The sequence below is a fragment of the Bufo bufo genome, chromosome 3 (genome assembly GCF_905171765.1).
Source record: "Bufo bufo chromosome 3, aBufBuf1.1, whole genome shotgun sequence".
Lineage (NCBI taxonomy): Eukaryota > Metazoa > Chordata > Amphibia > Anura > Bufonidae > Bufo > Bufo bufo.
Window position 1 is genome coordinate 694,020,315 of NC_053391.1, and position 16,488 is coordinate 694,036,802.

The 16,488-nt window shown below is 49.4% G+C and overlaps 1 protein-coding gene across 5 annotated transcripts in view; it reads right to left on the reverse strand.

The window, feature by feature from the left end:
• The window catches only part of ARAP1 (ArfGAP with RhoGAP domain, ankyrin repeat and PH domain 1), a 138,020-nt gene that overhangs the window by 67,450 nt on the left and 54,082 nt on the right, over positions 1-16,488 (reverse strand). For all 5 annotated transcript variants that reach the window (XM_040426568.1, XM_040426566.1, XM_040426570.1 and 2 more), the window contains exons 6-9: positions 12,502-12,639; positions 3,703-3,772; positions 2,527-2,647; positions 2,257-2,444 (exon numbers count right to left, since the gene is read on the reverse strand). In XM_040426568.1, the coding sequence (XP_040282502.1) occupies positions 2,257-2,444; positions 2,527-2,647; positions 3,703-3,772; positions 12,502-12,639 (517 nt within the window). The remainder of the gene's footprint in view (positions 1-2,256; positions 2,445-2,526; positions 2,648-3,702; positions 3,773-12,501; positions 12,640-16,488) is intronic.

Consider the following 16,488-nt stretch of genomic DNA (forward strand, 5'->3'; position numbering starts at 1 on the left):
CTGTGCAGTATTATCTAGGTGTTGTATGGCACTGTTATCTGGGCACTGTGCGGTATTATTTAGGTGTTGTATGGCACTGTTATCTGGGTACTGTGCGGTATTATCTAGGTGTTGTATGGCACTGTTATCCTGGCACTGTGCGGTATTATCTAGGTGTTATATGGCGCTGTTATCTGGGCACTGTGCGGTATTATCTAGGTGTTGTATGGCACTGTTATCTGGGCACTGTGCGGTATTATCTAGGTGTTGTATGGCACTGTTATCCGGGCACTGTGCGGTATTATCTAGGTGTTGTATGTCACTGTTATCCGGGCACTGTGCTGTATTATCTAGGTGTTGTATGGCACTGTTATCTGGGCACTGTGCTGTATTATCTAGGTGTTGTATGTCACTGTTATCCGGGCACTGTGCAGTATTATCTAGGTGTTGTATGGCACTGTTATCCGGGCACTGTGCAGTATTATCTAGGTGTTGTATGTCACTGTTATCCGGGCACTGTGCTGTATTATCTAGGTGTTGTATGGCACTGTTATCTGGGCACTGTGCTGTATTATCTAGGTGTTGTATGGCACTGTTATCTGGGCACTGTGCTGTATTATCTAGGTGTATGGCACTGTTATCTGGGCACTGTGCGGTATTATCTAGGTGTTCTATGGCACTGTTATCTGGGCACTGTGCGGTATTATCTAGGTGTTCTATGGCACTGTTATCTGGGCACTGTGCTGTATTATCTAGGTGTATGGCACTGTTATCTGGGCACTGTGCGGTATTATCTAGGTGTTGTATGTCACTGTTATCCGGGCACTGTGCTGTATTATCTAGGTGTTGTATGGCACTGTTATCTGGGCACTGTGCTGTATTATCTAGGTGTTGTATGTCACTGTTATCCGGGCACTGTGCTGTATTATCTAGGTGTTGTATGGCACTGTTATCTGGGCACTGTGCAGTATTATCTAGGTGTTGTATGGCACTGTTATCTGGGCACTGTGCTGTATTATCTAGGTGTTGTATGGCACTGTTATCTGGGCACTGTGCTGTATTATCTAGGTGTTGTATGGCACTGTTATCTGGGCACTGTGCTGTATTATCTAGGTGTTGTATGGCACTGTTATCTGGGCACTGTGCGGTATTATCTAGGTGTAGTATGGCACTGTTATCTGGGCACTGTGCGGTATTATCTAGGTGTAGTATAGCACTGTTATCTGGGCACTGTGCTGTATTATCTAGGTGTTGTATGGCACTGTTATCCTGGCACTGTGCGGTATTATCTAGGTGTTGTATGGCACTGTTATCTGGGCACTGTGCGGTATTATCTAGGTGTTGTATGGTACTGTTATCCTGGCACTGTGCAGTATTATCTAGGTGTAGTATAGCACTGTTATCTGGGCACTGTGCGGTATTATCTAGGTGTAGTATGGCACTGTTATCTGAGCACTGTGCGGTATTATCTAGGTGTAGTATGGCACAGTTATCTGGGCACTGTGCGGTATTATCTAGGTGTAGTATGGCACTGTTATCTGAGCACTGTGCGGTATTATCTAGGTGTTGTATGGCACTGTTATCCTGGCACTGTGCGGTATTATCTAGGTGTAGTATGGCACTGTTATCTGAGCACTGTGCGGTATTATCTAGGTGTAGTATGGCACTGTTATCTGGGCACTGTGCGGTATTATCTAGGTGTAGTATGGCACTGTTATCTGAGCACTGTGCGGTATTATCTAGGTGTAGTATGGCACTGTTATCTGAGCACTGTGCGGTATTATCTAGGTGTTGTATGGTACTGTTATCCTGGCACTGTGCTGTATTATCTAGGTGTTGTATGGTACTGTTATCCTGGCACTGTGCGGTATTATCTAGGTGTAGTATGGCACGGTTATCTGGGCACTGTGCGGTATTATCTAGGTGTTGTATGGCACTGTGCGGTATTATCTAGGTGTAGTATGGCACTGTGCGGTATTATCTAGGTGTTGTATATATTATTTTCTGGGCACTAAGTGCATTACCTATTTATTGTATGGCACAGTTATCTGTGCATTGTGTGACTGGGAACTGAAGACTCAACACCACACTGTCAGCAGAGGGGATAGCAGAACTGGGAATGCAGCTCCAGAGGTGACTAGGTGTAACGTTATGGCTACTTGTCTTGTACCAGTGTTACAAAGTATTTGTCTATGTATCTAGTACTGGAAGAGGATGACGAGCAGAGGAGCTACTGTTCGGGGGAGAGAAGAGGGCAGGACAGTGATGGATACTAACTTCTCCATTCTTGTAGAGGAAGACTTTATCTGTGGCCACCACCACAAACATCTTTGGCTTCCAGCCCTTCATCTCCAGGAGCCCACACTTGTCCACGTTCTCGGGGTTGTACACTGAGGAGCTGGCTGGCCTGGATCTCCTGTCTTCTAGGACCTTTTGGATCGCTTTAATCCAGTCGTTTCTGTCCGCTGCAAAGGGAGAAATAAAAGATTAGTGAAGAGCAGAGGGGCAAGTGTCGGGCTCTACGCTTTGTTGGATGCGTCTACTCACAGTCGCTCTCGGCTCGGAACACAAAGTTTCGGTTCGATGTAGCGACTTCGAACTTCTGGTCTCCGGTAGAAGCCACTTTGTTGATGCAGCCGGTCTTAATGATCCGTTTGGAGTAAATGTCCTACGGAAACCGAGCAAAGTGTCTGAATATCCATTACTCCTCGATGCTCATTAATACTAAGGTGACACGTTGTGCAATCCTTCTCACTGTTCATGTCACTGTTATGGGGGCACTGTGGATGTCACTGTTATGGGGGCACTGTGGATGTCACTGTTATGGGGGCACTGTGGATGTCACTGTTATGGGGGCACTGTGGATGTCACTGTTATGGGGGCACTGTGGATGTCACTGTTATGGGGGGCACTGTGGATGTCACTGATATGGGGGCAGTGTGGATGTCACTGTTATGGGGGGCACTGTGGATGTCACTGTTATGGGGGGCACTGTGGATGTCACTGTTATGGGGGCAGTGTGGATGTCACTGTTATGGGGGGCACTGTGGATGTCACTGTTATGGGGGCACTGTGGATGTCACTGTTATGGGGGCACTGTGGATGTCACTGTTATGGGGCACAGTGGATGTCACTGTTATGGGGGCACTGTGGATGTCACTGTTATGGGGGCACTGTGGATGTCACTGTTATGGGGGCACTGTGGATGTCACTGTTATGGGGGGCACTGTGGATGTCACTGTTATGGGGGCACTGTGGATGTCACTGATATGGGGGAAGTGTGGATGTCACTGTTATGGGGCACTGTGGATGTCACTGTTATGGGGGGCACTGTGGATGTCACTGTTATGGGGGCACTGTGGATGTCACTGATATGGGGGAAGTGTGGATGTCACTGTTATGGGGCACTGTGGATGTCACTGTTATGGGGGGCACTGTGGATGTCACTGTTATGGGGGCACTGTGGATGTCACTGTTATGGGGGCACTGTGGATGTCAGTGTTATGGGGGCACTGTGGATGTCACTGTTATGGGGGCACTGTGGATGTCACTGTTATGGGGGCACTGTGGATGTCACTGTTATGGGGGCACTGTGGATGTCACTGTTATGGGGGTACTGTGGATGTCACTCTTATGGGGGCACTGTGGCTGAAGTCTCCCATAGAACGAACAGTGGACAAGATCTAATCCAAAGAAGCCTGAGACCACACATCCTGACTGTACCTTGTCACTGTCGTAGTAGCGGAGATAGTCAGCTTCCAGCTTCACCCATCGCTTCTGGAAAATGTACGACCTTAAAGGAGATAAACACATGACATTCACCAGTAACACAGGTAGAGAAGAATGTAGTGTGACATTACCCCAGTCACTGCACACAGTCCTCTCATTGACTCTCCTGCATTATCCCAGTCACTGCACACAGTCCTCTCAGTGACTCTCCTGCATTATCCCAGTCACTGCACACAGTCCTCTCATTGACTCTCCTGCATTATCCCAGTCACTGCACACAGTCCTCTCATTGACTCTCCTGCATTACCCCAGTCACTGCACACAGTCCTCTCATTGACTCTCCTGCATTACCCCAGTCACTGCACACAGTCCTCTCAGTGACTCTCCTGCATTACCCCAGTCACTGCACACAGTCCTCTCAGTGACTCTCCTGCATTACCCCAGTCACTGCACACAGTCCTCTCAGTGACTCTCCTGCATTATCCCAGTCACTGCACACAGTCCTCTCAGTGACTCCCCTGCATTACCCCAGTCTCTGCACACAGTCCTCTCAGTGACTCTCCTGCATTACCCCAGTCACTGCACACAGTCCTCTCATTGACTCTCCTGCATTATCCCAGTCACTGCACACAGTCCTCTCAGTGACTCTCCTGCATTACCCCAGTCACTGCACACAGTCCTCTCAGTGACTCTCCTGCATTATCCCAGTCACTGCACACAGTCCTCTCAGTGACTCCCCTGCATTACCCCAGTCTCTGCACACAGTCCTCTCAGTGACTCTCCTGCATTACCCCAGTCACTGCACACAGTCCTCTCATTGACTCTCCTGCATTATCCCAGTCACTGCACACAGTCCTCTCAGTGACTCTCCTGCATTACCCCAGTCACTGCACACAGTCCTCTCAGTGACTCTCCTGCATTATCCCAGTCACTGCTCACAGTCCTCTCAGTGACTCTCCTACATTACCCCAGTCACTGCACACAGTCCTCTCAGTGACTCTCCTGCATTATCCCAGTCACTGCACACAGTCCTCTCATTGACTCTCCTGCATTACCCCAGTCACTGCACACAGTCCTCTCAGTGACTCTCCTGCATTACCCCAGTAACTGCACACAGTCCTCTCAGTGACTCTCCTGCATTACCCCAGTCACTGCACACAGTCCTCTCAGTGACTCTCCTGCATTACCCCAGTCACTGCACACAGTCCTCTCAGTGACTCTCCTGCATTATCCCAGTCACTGCACACAGTCCTCTCATTGACTCTCCTGCATTATCCCAGTCACTGCACACAGTCCTCTCAGTGACTCTCCTGCATTATCCCAGTCACTGCACACAGTCCTCTCAGTGACTCTCCTGCATTACCCCAGTCACTGCACACAGTCCTCTCATTGACTCTCCTGCATTATCCCAGTCACTGCACACAGTCCTCTCAGTGACTCTCCTGCATTATCCCAGTCACTGCACACAGTCCTCTCAGTGACTCTCCTGCATTACCCCAGTCACTGCACACAGTCCTCTCAGTGACTCTCCTGCATTATCCCAGTCACTGCACACAGTCCTCTCAGTGACTCTCCTGCATTACCCCAGTCACTGCACACAGTCCTCTCATTGACTCTCCTGCATTATCCCAGTCACTGCACACAGTCCTCTCAGTGACTCTCCTGCATTACCCCAGTCACTGCACACAGTCCTCTCAGTGACTCTCCTGCATTATCCCAGTCACTGCACACAGTCCTCTCAGTGACTCTCCTGCATTACCCCAGTCACTGCACACAGTCCTCTCATTGACTCTCCTGCATTATCCCAGTCACTGCACACAGTCCTCTCAGTGACTCTCCTGCATTATCCCAGTCACTGCACACAGTCCTCTCATTGACTCTCCTGCATTACCCCAGTCACTGCACACAGTCCTCTCAGTGACTCTCCTGCATTACCCCAGTCACTGCACACAGTCCTCTCATTGACTCTCCTGCATTACCCCAGTCACTGCACACAGTCCTCTCAGTGACTCTCCTACATTATCCCAGTCACTGCACACAGTCCTCTCAGTGACTCTCCTGCATTACCCCAGTCACTGCACACAGTCCTCTCATTGACTCTCCTGCATTATCCCAGTCACTGCACACAGTCCTCTCAGTGACTCTCCTGCATTATCCCAGTCACTGCACACAGTCCTCTCAGTGACTCTCCTGTATTATCCCAGTCACTGCACACAGTCCTCTCATTGACTCTCCTGCATTACCCCAGTCACTGCACACAGTCCTCTCAGTGACTCTCCTGTATTATCCCAGTCACTGCACACAGTCCTCTCAGTGACTCCCCTGCATTACCCCAGTCACTGCACACAGTCCTCTCAGTGACTCTCCTGCATTACTACAGTCACTGCACACAGTCCTCTCATTGACTCTCCTGCATTATCCCAGTCACTGCACACAGTCCTCTCAGTGACTCTCCTGCATTACTACAGTCACTGCACACAGTCCTCTCATTGACTCTCCTGCATTATCCCAGTCACTGCACACAGTCCTCTCAGTGACTCTCCTGCATTACCCCAGTCACTGCACACAGTCCTCTCAGTGACTCTCCTGCATTATCCCAGTCACTGCACACAGTCCTCTTAGTGACTCTCCTGCATTACCCCAGTCACTGCACACAGTCCTCTCAGTGACTCTCCTGCATTATCCCAGTCACTGCACACAGTCCTCTCATTGACTCTCCTGCATTACCCCAGTCACTGCACACAGTCCTCTCAGTGACTCTCCTGCATTACCCCAGTCACTGCACACAGTCCTCTCAGTGACTCTCCTGCATTACTACAGTCACTGCACACAGTCCTCTCATTGACTCTCCTGCATTATCCCAGTCACTGCACACAGTCCTCTCAGTGACTCTCCTGCATTACCCCAGTCACTGCACACAGTCCTCTCAGTGACTCTCCTGCATTACCCCAGTCACTGCACACAGTCCTCTCATTGACTCTCCTGCATTATCCCAGTCACTGCACACAGTCCTCTCAGTGACTCTCCTGCATTATCCCAGTCACTGCACACAGTCCTCTCAGTGACTCTCCTGCATTATCCCAGTCACTGCACACAGTCCTCTAATTGACTCTCCTGCATTACCCCAGTCACTGCACACAGTCCTCTCATTGACTCTCCTGCATTATCCCAGTCACTGCACACAGTCCTCTCAGTGACTCTCCTGCATTACCCCAGTCACTGCACACAGTCCTCTCAGTGACTCTCCTGCATTACTACAGTCACTGCACACAGTCCTCTCAGTGACTCTCCTGCATTACCCCAGTCACTGCACACAGTCCTCTCATTGACTCTCCTGCATTATCCCAGTCACTGCACACAGTCCTCTCAGTGACTCTCCTGCATTATCCCAGTCACTGCACACAGTCCTCTCAGTGACTCTCCTGCATTATCCCAGTCACTGCACACAGTCCTCTAATTGACTCTCCTGCATTACCCCAGTCACTGCACACAGTCCTCTCATTGACTCTCCTGCATTATCCCAGTCACTGCACACAGTCCTCTCAGTGACTCTCCTACATTATCCCAGTCACTGCACACAGTCCTCTCAGTGACTCTCCTACATTATCCCAGTCACTGCACACAGTCCTCTCAGTGACTCTCCTGCATTACCCCAGTCACTGCACACAGTCCTCTCAGTGACTCTCCTGCATTATCCCAGTCACTGCACACAGTCCTCTCAGTGACTCTCCTGCATTATCCCAGTCACTGCACACAGTCCTCTCAGTGACTCTCCTGCATTATCCCAGTCACTGCACACAGTCCTCTCATTGACTCTCCTGCATTATCCCAGTCACTGCACACAGTCCTCTCAGTGACTCTCCTGCATTATCCCAGTCACTGCACACAGTCCTCTCAGTGACTCTCCTGCATTATCCCAGTCACTGCACACAGTCCTCTAATTGACTCTCCTGCATTACCCCAGTCACTGCACACAGTCCTCTCATTGACTCTCCTGCATTATCCCAGTCACTGCACACAGTCCTCTCAGTGACTCTCCTGCATTACCCCAGTCACTGCACACAGTCCTCTCAGTGACTCTCCTGCATTACTACAGTCACTGCACACAGTCCTCTCAGTGACTCTCCTGCATTACCCCAGTCACTGCACACAGTCCTCTCATTGACTCTCCTGCATTATCCCAGTCACTGCACACAGTCCTCTCAGTGACTCTCCTGCATTATCCCAGTCACTGCACACAGTCCTCTCAGTGACTCTCCTGCATTACCCCAGTCACTGCACACAGTCCTCTCAGTGACTCTCCTGCATTACTACAGTCACTGCACACAGTCCTCTCATTGACTCTCCTGCATTATCCCAGTCACTGCACACAGTCCTCTCAGTGACTCTCCTGCATTACCCCAGTCACTGCACACAGTCCTCTCATTGACTCTCCTGCATTATCCCAGTCACTGCACACAGTCCTCTCAGTGACTCTCCTACATTATCCCAGTCACTGCACACAGTCCTCTCAGTGACTCTCCTACATTATCCCAGTCACTGCACACAGTCCTCTCAGTGACTCTCCTGCATTATCCCAGTCACTGCACACAGTCCTCTCAGTGACTCTCCTGCATTACCCCAGTCACTGCACACAGTCCTCTCATTGACTCTCCTGCATTATCCCAGTCACTGCACACAGTCCTCTCAGTGACTCTCCTACATTATCCCAGTCACTGCACACAGTCCTCTCAGTGACTCTCCTGCATTATCCCAGTCACTGCACACAGTCCTCTCAGTGACTCTCCTGTATTATCCCAGTCACTGCACACAGTCCTCTCAGTGACTCTCCTGCATTACCCCAGTCACTGCACACAGTCCTCTCATTGACTCTCCTGCATTATCCCAGTCACTGCACACAGTCCTCTCAGTGACTCTCCTGTATTATCCCAGTCACTGCACACAGTCCTCTCAGTGACTCTCCTGCATTACCCCAGTCTCTGCACACAGTCCTCTCATTGACTCTCCTGCATTACCCCAGTCACTGCACACAGTCCTCTCAGTGACTCTCCTGCATTATCCCAGTCACTGCACACAGTCCTCTCAGTGACTCTCCTGCATTACCCCAGTCACTGCACACAGTCCTCTCATTGACTCTCCTGCATTATCCCAGTCACTGCACACAGTCCTCTCAGTGACTCTCCTACATTATCCCAGTCACTGCACACAGTCCTCTCAGTGACTCTCCTGCATTATCCCAGTCACTGCACACAGTCCTCTCAGTGACTCTCCTGCATTATCCCAGTCACTGCACACAGTCCTCTCAGTGACTCTCCTGCATTATCCCAGTCACTGCACACAGTCCTCTCAGTGACTCTCCTGCATTACCCCAGTCACTGCACACAGTCCTCTCAGTGACTCTCCTGCATTATCCCAGTCACTGCACACAGTCCTCTCAGTGACTCTCCTGCATTATCCCAGTCACTGCACACAGTCCTCTCAGTGACTCTCCTGCATTACCCCAGTCACTGCACACAGTCCTCTCAGTGACTCTCCTGCATTATCCCAGTCACTGCACACAGTCCTCTCAGTGACTCTCCTGCATTACCCCAGTCACTGCACACAGTCCTCTCAGTGACTCTCCTGCATTATCCCAGTCACTGCACACAGTCTTGTAACAATGATACATTGTTAAACTCACTTTGCATACTTTTTTATGTTTATGCAAATATAAGAAAATAATAGAACTTCCCCAATTAAAATTTACACAAAACAGAACAGAATATTTCTGAAATTAAAGAATGCTGATTTTGCAGTTGTATTTTATAAGTTTCACTGCGTCCAGATCAACTTAAAGCAGATCTTCAGCCCCGAGATTACAGACTTCTGTTACACTGTATACTCTACTCACATCCAAAGCAGCATCCATAATTTTTCTGCTCTCCAGTTACTTCTTAAGGTGCACAATATTACAGCTCATGGCGCCGCCCTGCTGGTTCAGTGTCTGCACTAAGAATACTGTGCTGTTGTGCATTGTATGAGATATGATGGACTGCAGTCTAATGGAGAACCATGGACTTATATAGTCATATGCAAAAGTAAGGTCACACAAGGTAATGGATGTTTTACCATATGTGGACATACCAGTATCTGACCTTCATTCACACACAACGTACAGGTGACGGAGTAAGGGCCGCAGCACACTGACTTTACAATCCTGTATTCACAGTAATTGGCCCCTTGGCTCTAATTCCTGATGTTTTCCCCTTTTGGAAGGAATGACCTCCACCCGGCAGGTGTTTCATATTTGTCTCTCCGCCAGGGTGGAGTGCGATGCTTCAGGAGTTTCTTGCATGCAAAGAGTTACCCATCCCCCACAGCATCTTGATGGGATTTAGATCAGAGCAGTGTCTTGGCCGCTCATTGGTGCATCTTCATGGATACCTCCTATTTCACTTTACTGGGCAGCACTATATGGCTGGAAAGCAGTATATATGGCTATATGACTGCGTAGTATATATGGCGGGACAGTACTATGTGGCAGTATGGCTGGGCTTCATTATATATATGGCTGGGCAGCACTACAGTATATGGCAGTGTGGCTGGGCTTCATTATATATGGCTGTGCAGCACTATATGACTGCGTAGTATATATGGCGGGGCAGTACTACAGTATATGGCAGTGTGGCTGGGCTCAATTATAAATGGCTGTGCAGCACTATATGACTGCGTAGTATATATGGCGGGGCAGTACTACAGTATATGGCAGTATGGCTGGGCTCCATTATATATTGCTAGGCAGCATTATATGGCTATATGGTATCTAGCTATATGTCTGTGCAGCATTGTATATGGCTGGAAAGCAGTATTTATAGCTATATGACTGTGTAGTATATATGGCGGGGCAGTACTATGTGGCAGTATGGCTGGGCTCCATTATATATGGCTGGGCAGCACTACATATGGCTGTATGTTATATAGCTATATGGCTATGCAGCACTACATATGGCTGGCCAGCACTATATGACTGCACAGTAGTATACATGGCTGGGCAGTACTACAGTATATGGCAGTATGGCTGTGCAGCACTACATATGGCTGGCCAGCACTATATGACTGTGTAGTATATATGGCGGGGCAGTACTATGTGGCAGTATGGCTGGGCTCCATTATATATGGCTGGCCAGCACTATATGACTGCACAGTAGTATACATGGCTGGGCAGTACTACAGTATAGGCAGTATGGCTGGGCTCCATTATATATGGCTGTGCAGCACTATATGACTGCGTAGTATATATGGCGGGGCAGTACTATGTGGCAGTATGGCTGGGCTCCATTATATATGGCTGGGCAGCACTATATAACTGCACAGTAGTACTGTCATGAGCCCCGGCCACAGAGCAGGAAATGACTACAAGGAGCTGCGCGCTGTGAAGGGCACCGCATGCTCAAGAGGGCATTGCCACGCTGCCAACGTCAGCCAGCCTGAAGGATTGTGCATCACCGATACTCCCGCTAGCTTCCACCTGTCTGCAACACCCTGGGTGCCAAGCCTGGGGGGACGCGATCACCATAGTCCGGCTGGAGTTGCTGCCTGATCCAGGAGCGGACTCAATGGGGGTCATTTACGGAGACGCTTACCCCTTGTTGTGACTTTTTAAACGTCCGTGTCCCAAAATTTTATCACACAGTCATTTTTACGCCACTCGGAAGAGGTGGGAGCCGCGGTATCGGAAAATGTACTAACATTCACGCCAGGAAGCAGGCATTAAGGAGCCAGGGAGCTCCAAGTGTCCGGAGGAGCTCCTCGTCTATGTCCTGCGTCCCCCCGGGGCTGTTAGACTGGGGTCAAAAACCAGTGTTTGATAAATGACCCCCATTATGTATATCTACGGTAAATACTCCGCCATCAGTGGAAGCTGGGAGTCGCTGGATTATCGGATATTCCAGGTTATTGGACGGTCATATCGCAGTCTCTTCTGCTCACAGCCCCACTATGCTCCGCTGGTCGGTGCCGGATTATCAGACTTTCTGGATTTTCCCTGAACGTGACTTTAGAGAAGAAAGACTGGAGCGCAGATGAGAAAAACGCGCTGATCGCTGGCCCAGTTATCGGAGCGCAGCTGCAGCATCTCACGGAGGATGATGGGTGTGGTAGTCCCCAGTGTGAAGAAGAATCTCCAACCCAAACCAGAGAAGGGGGAGGAGGAGGTGGTCAGATGTCAGAGCGAACATACAGAGACCCCATGTAAATACAAGAAGGGCGGAGGGGGATAAAGGGGTCTCAGATGTCAGAGCCGCCCGCAGCCCCTGCTTGTTCAGAACCAGGAGATCTGGAGGGTTCAGTGTCTCTGCAGCGCCCCCACAGGAGATATGAAGCATTACACCCCAGTAGGTGGTCTGTGTGATGCAGAGACCCCCTTTATAGCCACTCTCCACTATGACCAAGAGATGGGGGTCATACGCAAAGGATAATACGGGGTGAAAACATGGGTTTTCAGAACTGGACAAGCCCTTTAACTAGCACCGCAGCCCCTTTATTCTGAGGGCTGCAGGACCCCCCTCCAATAAGGAACTAATGTCCTGTCCCCGTCCCGTCCACACAGCTGATGGGTTGTTACACTGGGTGAGACTTAAACATATCTTGTGCAGGATTTCTTAAGACTGATACATGATAACAAACCTTCATCTGTGAAAACTATTAGGGATAATCAAGAGTGTTACCAGTCACTGACAGTAAGCAGAGATGTTGACAAGGGGGAACAAGGTCTACTAGGAAGTTGCAGAAGTTCTGATTATCATTAGCGCTCACCCCTGCGGCGGGTTCTTGTCCAGCCATCCTGCCTTGATGACCGCCGTCTGCTGCGTCGACGATTCTCCACCGTCCATGTTCCCGCCGGAGATCCCCAAGGACACAGAGCTGCTGGACTTCAGACCGCCATCAGCCTGCCTGCAGCAAGAAGATACCGCCATGAATGAGGGGGGCCACAGATGTACATACAGCGTCACATCATGAGATGGGGGGAAAATTCTAGAAAAATACTGGCGTGAGACCCCCACACCTTATACTACAGGAACATCTGACAACCCGCCTGTATATCGTGTGTGAGAGGTAGTCACAGCCCCGCCCCCTGCTGATGACATCACTGATATAATGACATGTGATCAGACATGAGATCACACACCTTATACTACAGGAACATCTATTACTGCTGACAACCTGCCTGTACATCCTGTCTGAGAGGTAGTCACAGCCCCGCCCCCTGCTGATGACATCACTGATATAATGACATGTGATCAGACATGAGACCCCCACACCTTATACTACAGGAACATCTGACAACGCGCCTGTATATCGTGTGTGAGAGGTAGTCACAGCCCCGCCCCCTGCTGATGACATCACTGATATAATGACATGTGATCAGACATGAGACCCCCACACCTTATACTACAGGAACATCTATTACTGCTGACAACCTGCCTGTATATCCTGTCTGAGAGGTAGTCACAGCCCCGCCCCCTGCTGATGACAACACTGATATAATGACATGTGATCAGACATGAGATCACACACCTTATACTACAGGAACATCTATTACTGCTGACAACCTGCCTGTATATCCTGTCTGAGAGGTAGTCACAGCCCCGCCCCCTGCTGATGACATCACTGATATAATGACATGTGATCAGACATGAGATCCGCACACCTTATACTACAGGAACATCTATTACTGCTGACAACCTGCCTGTATATCCTGTCTGAGAGGTAGTCACAGCCCCGCCCCCTGCTGATGACATCACTGATATAATGACATGTGATCAGACATGAGATCCACACACCTTATACTACAGGAACATCTATTACCGCTGACAACCAGCCTGTATATCTTGTCTGAGAGGTAGTCACAGCCCCGCCCCCTGCTGATGACATCACTGATATAATGACATGTGATCAGACATGAGATCCGCACACCTTATACTACAGGAACATCTATTCATCTATTACTGCTGACAACCTGCCTGTATATCGTGTGTGAGAGGTAGTCACAGCTCCGCCCCCTGCTGATGACATCACTGATATAATGACATGTGATCAGACATGAGACCCCCACACCTTATACTACAGGAACATCTATTACTGCTGACAACCTGCCTGTATATCCTGTCTGAGAGGTAGTCACAGCCCCGCCCCCTGCTGATGACAACACTGATATAATGACATGTGATCAGACATGAGACCCCCACACCTTATACTACAGGAACATCTATTACTGCTGACAACCTGCCTGTATATCCTGTCTGAGAGGTAGTCACAGCTCCGCCCCCTGCTGATGACATCACTGATATAATGACATGTGATCAGACATGAGACCCCCACACCTTATACTACAGGAACATCTATTACTGCTGACAACCTGCCTGTATATCCTGTCTGAGAGGTTGTCACAGCCCCGCCCCCTGCTGATGACATCACTGATATAATGACATGTGATCAGACATGAGATCACACACCTTATACTACAGGAACATCTATTACTGCTGACAACCTGCCTGTATATCCTGTCTGAGAGGTAGTCACAGCTCCGCCCCCTGCTGATGACATCACTGATATAATAACATGTGATCAGACATGAGATCCCCACACCTTATACTACAGGAACATCTATTACTGCTGACAACCTGCCTGTATATCGTGTGTGAGAGGTAGTCACAGCTCCGCCCCCTGCTGATGACATCACTGATATAATGACATGTGATCAGACATGAGACCCCCACACCTTATACTACAGGAACATCTATTACTGCTGACAACCTGCCTGTATATCCTGTCTGAGAGGTAGTCACAGCCCCGCCCCCTGCTGATGACATCACTGATATAATGACATGTGATCAGACATGAGATCACACACCTTATACTACAGGAACATCTATTACTACTGACAACCTGCCTGTATATCCTGTCTGAGAGGTAGTCACAGCCCCGCCCCCTGCTGATGACATCACTGATATAATGACATGTGATCAGACATGAGACCCCCACACCTTATACTACAGGAACATCTATTACTGCTGACAACCTGCCTGTATATCGTGTGTGAGAGGTAGTCACAGCTCCGCCCCCTGCTGATGACATCACTGATATAATGACATGTGATCAGACATGAGACCCCCACACCTTATACTACAGGAACATCTATTACTGCTGACAACCTGCCTGTATATCCTGTCTGAGAGGTTGTCACAGCCCCGCCCCCTGCTGATGACATCACTGATATAATGACATGTGATCAGACATGAGATCACACATCTTATACTACAGGAACATCTATTACTGCTGACAACCTGCCTGTATATCCTGTCTGAGAGGTAGTCACAGCCCCGCCCCCTGCTGATGACATCACTGATATAATGACATGTGATCAGACATGAGATCACACACCTTATACTACAGGAACATCTATTACTGCTGACAACCTGCCTGTATATCCTGTCTGAGAGGTAGTCACAGCCCCGCCCCCTGCTGATGACATCACTGATATAATGAGATGCACACCACAGTCTGCCATAAACAGCACCTGCTGGCAGTGAACGTGGATTGTCTGCAGTCCTGGGAAGCTGTAGCTGTCAGTTCTGCCCCCTGGACCCTTATAACCCCGGACAGCAGGGGGCAGACTGCGGCTCCTGTGGACATCAGGTTGCCTGCAGATCCCAGGGTCATGCCCAGTATAAGCTGAGCCATCCGGCCTCATCCATATGGGCTGATCCTAACCTGACAACAGAACGGATCACCTTCCATTGGATGCTCATATTCAGGTTGTCACAGCCCCTCCCCCTTGTGATGTACGCCATGCTTCCAAACATTCCTCACCCGATCCAGTGTACACAACCACCACCACCATCGTACTCACCACTGCCCCCGATTCCCAGAAAGTAACTTAACTCTGCAAACTTCCTGCAGTGAAGTAACTTATCCCAAACCCGTCCATCCAGTTCAGACACAGCGGGGGGGCGCCTGCCGCACTATCCCTCCAGACGCCGCAGCGACACCATGACTTCTGCTTCTCATGTGACTCAATGGAACCCGAAATGTTAAATATTTACAGAAGGACATGTGGGCACCGACACTGGCACCGCCCTGTGCACACCCAGTGCCAGGCCTCACTGTGCCCAGCAACGATGGGGAAATAGTGCTGTGTGCAGACAGTATCACAGGAGAGGATTAGATACACAGCTCAGCAGACGGTATCACACAGGAGAGGATTAGATACACAGCTCAGCAGACAGTATCACACAGGATAGGATTAGATACACAGCTCAGCAGACGGTATCACACAGGATAGGATTAGATACACAGCTCAGCAGACGGTATCACACAGGATAGGATTAGATACACAGCTCAGCAGACAGTATCACACAGGATAGGATTAGATACACAGCTCAGCAGACAGTATCACAGGAGAGGATTAGATACACAGCTCAGCAGACAGTATCACACAGGACAGGATTAGATACACAGCTCAGCAGACAGTATCACACAGGATAGGATTAGATACACAGCTCAGCAGACAGTATCACAGGAGAGGATTAGATACACAGCTCAGCAGACAGTATCACACAGGAGGGGATTAGATACACAGCTCAGCAGACAGTATCACACAGGATAGGATTAGATACACAGCTCAGCAGACGGTATCACACAGGATAGGATTAGATACACAGCTCAGCACACAGTATCACACAGGATAGGATTAGATACACAGCTCAGCAGACAGTATCACACAGGATAGGATTAGATACA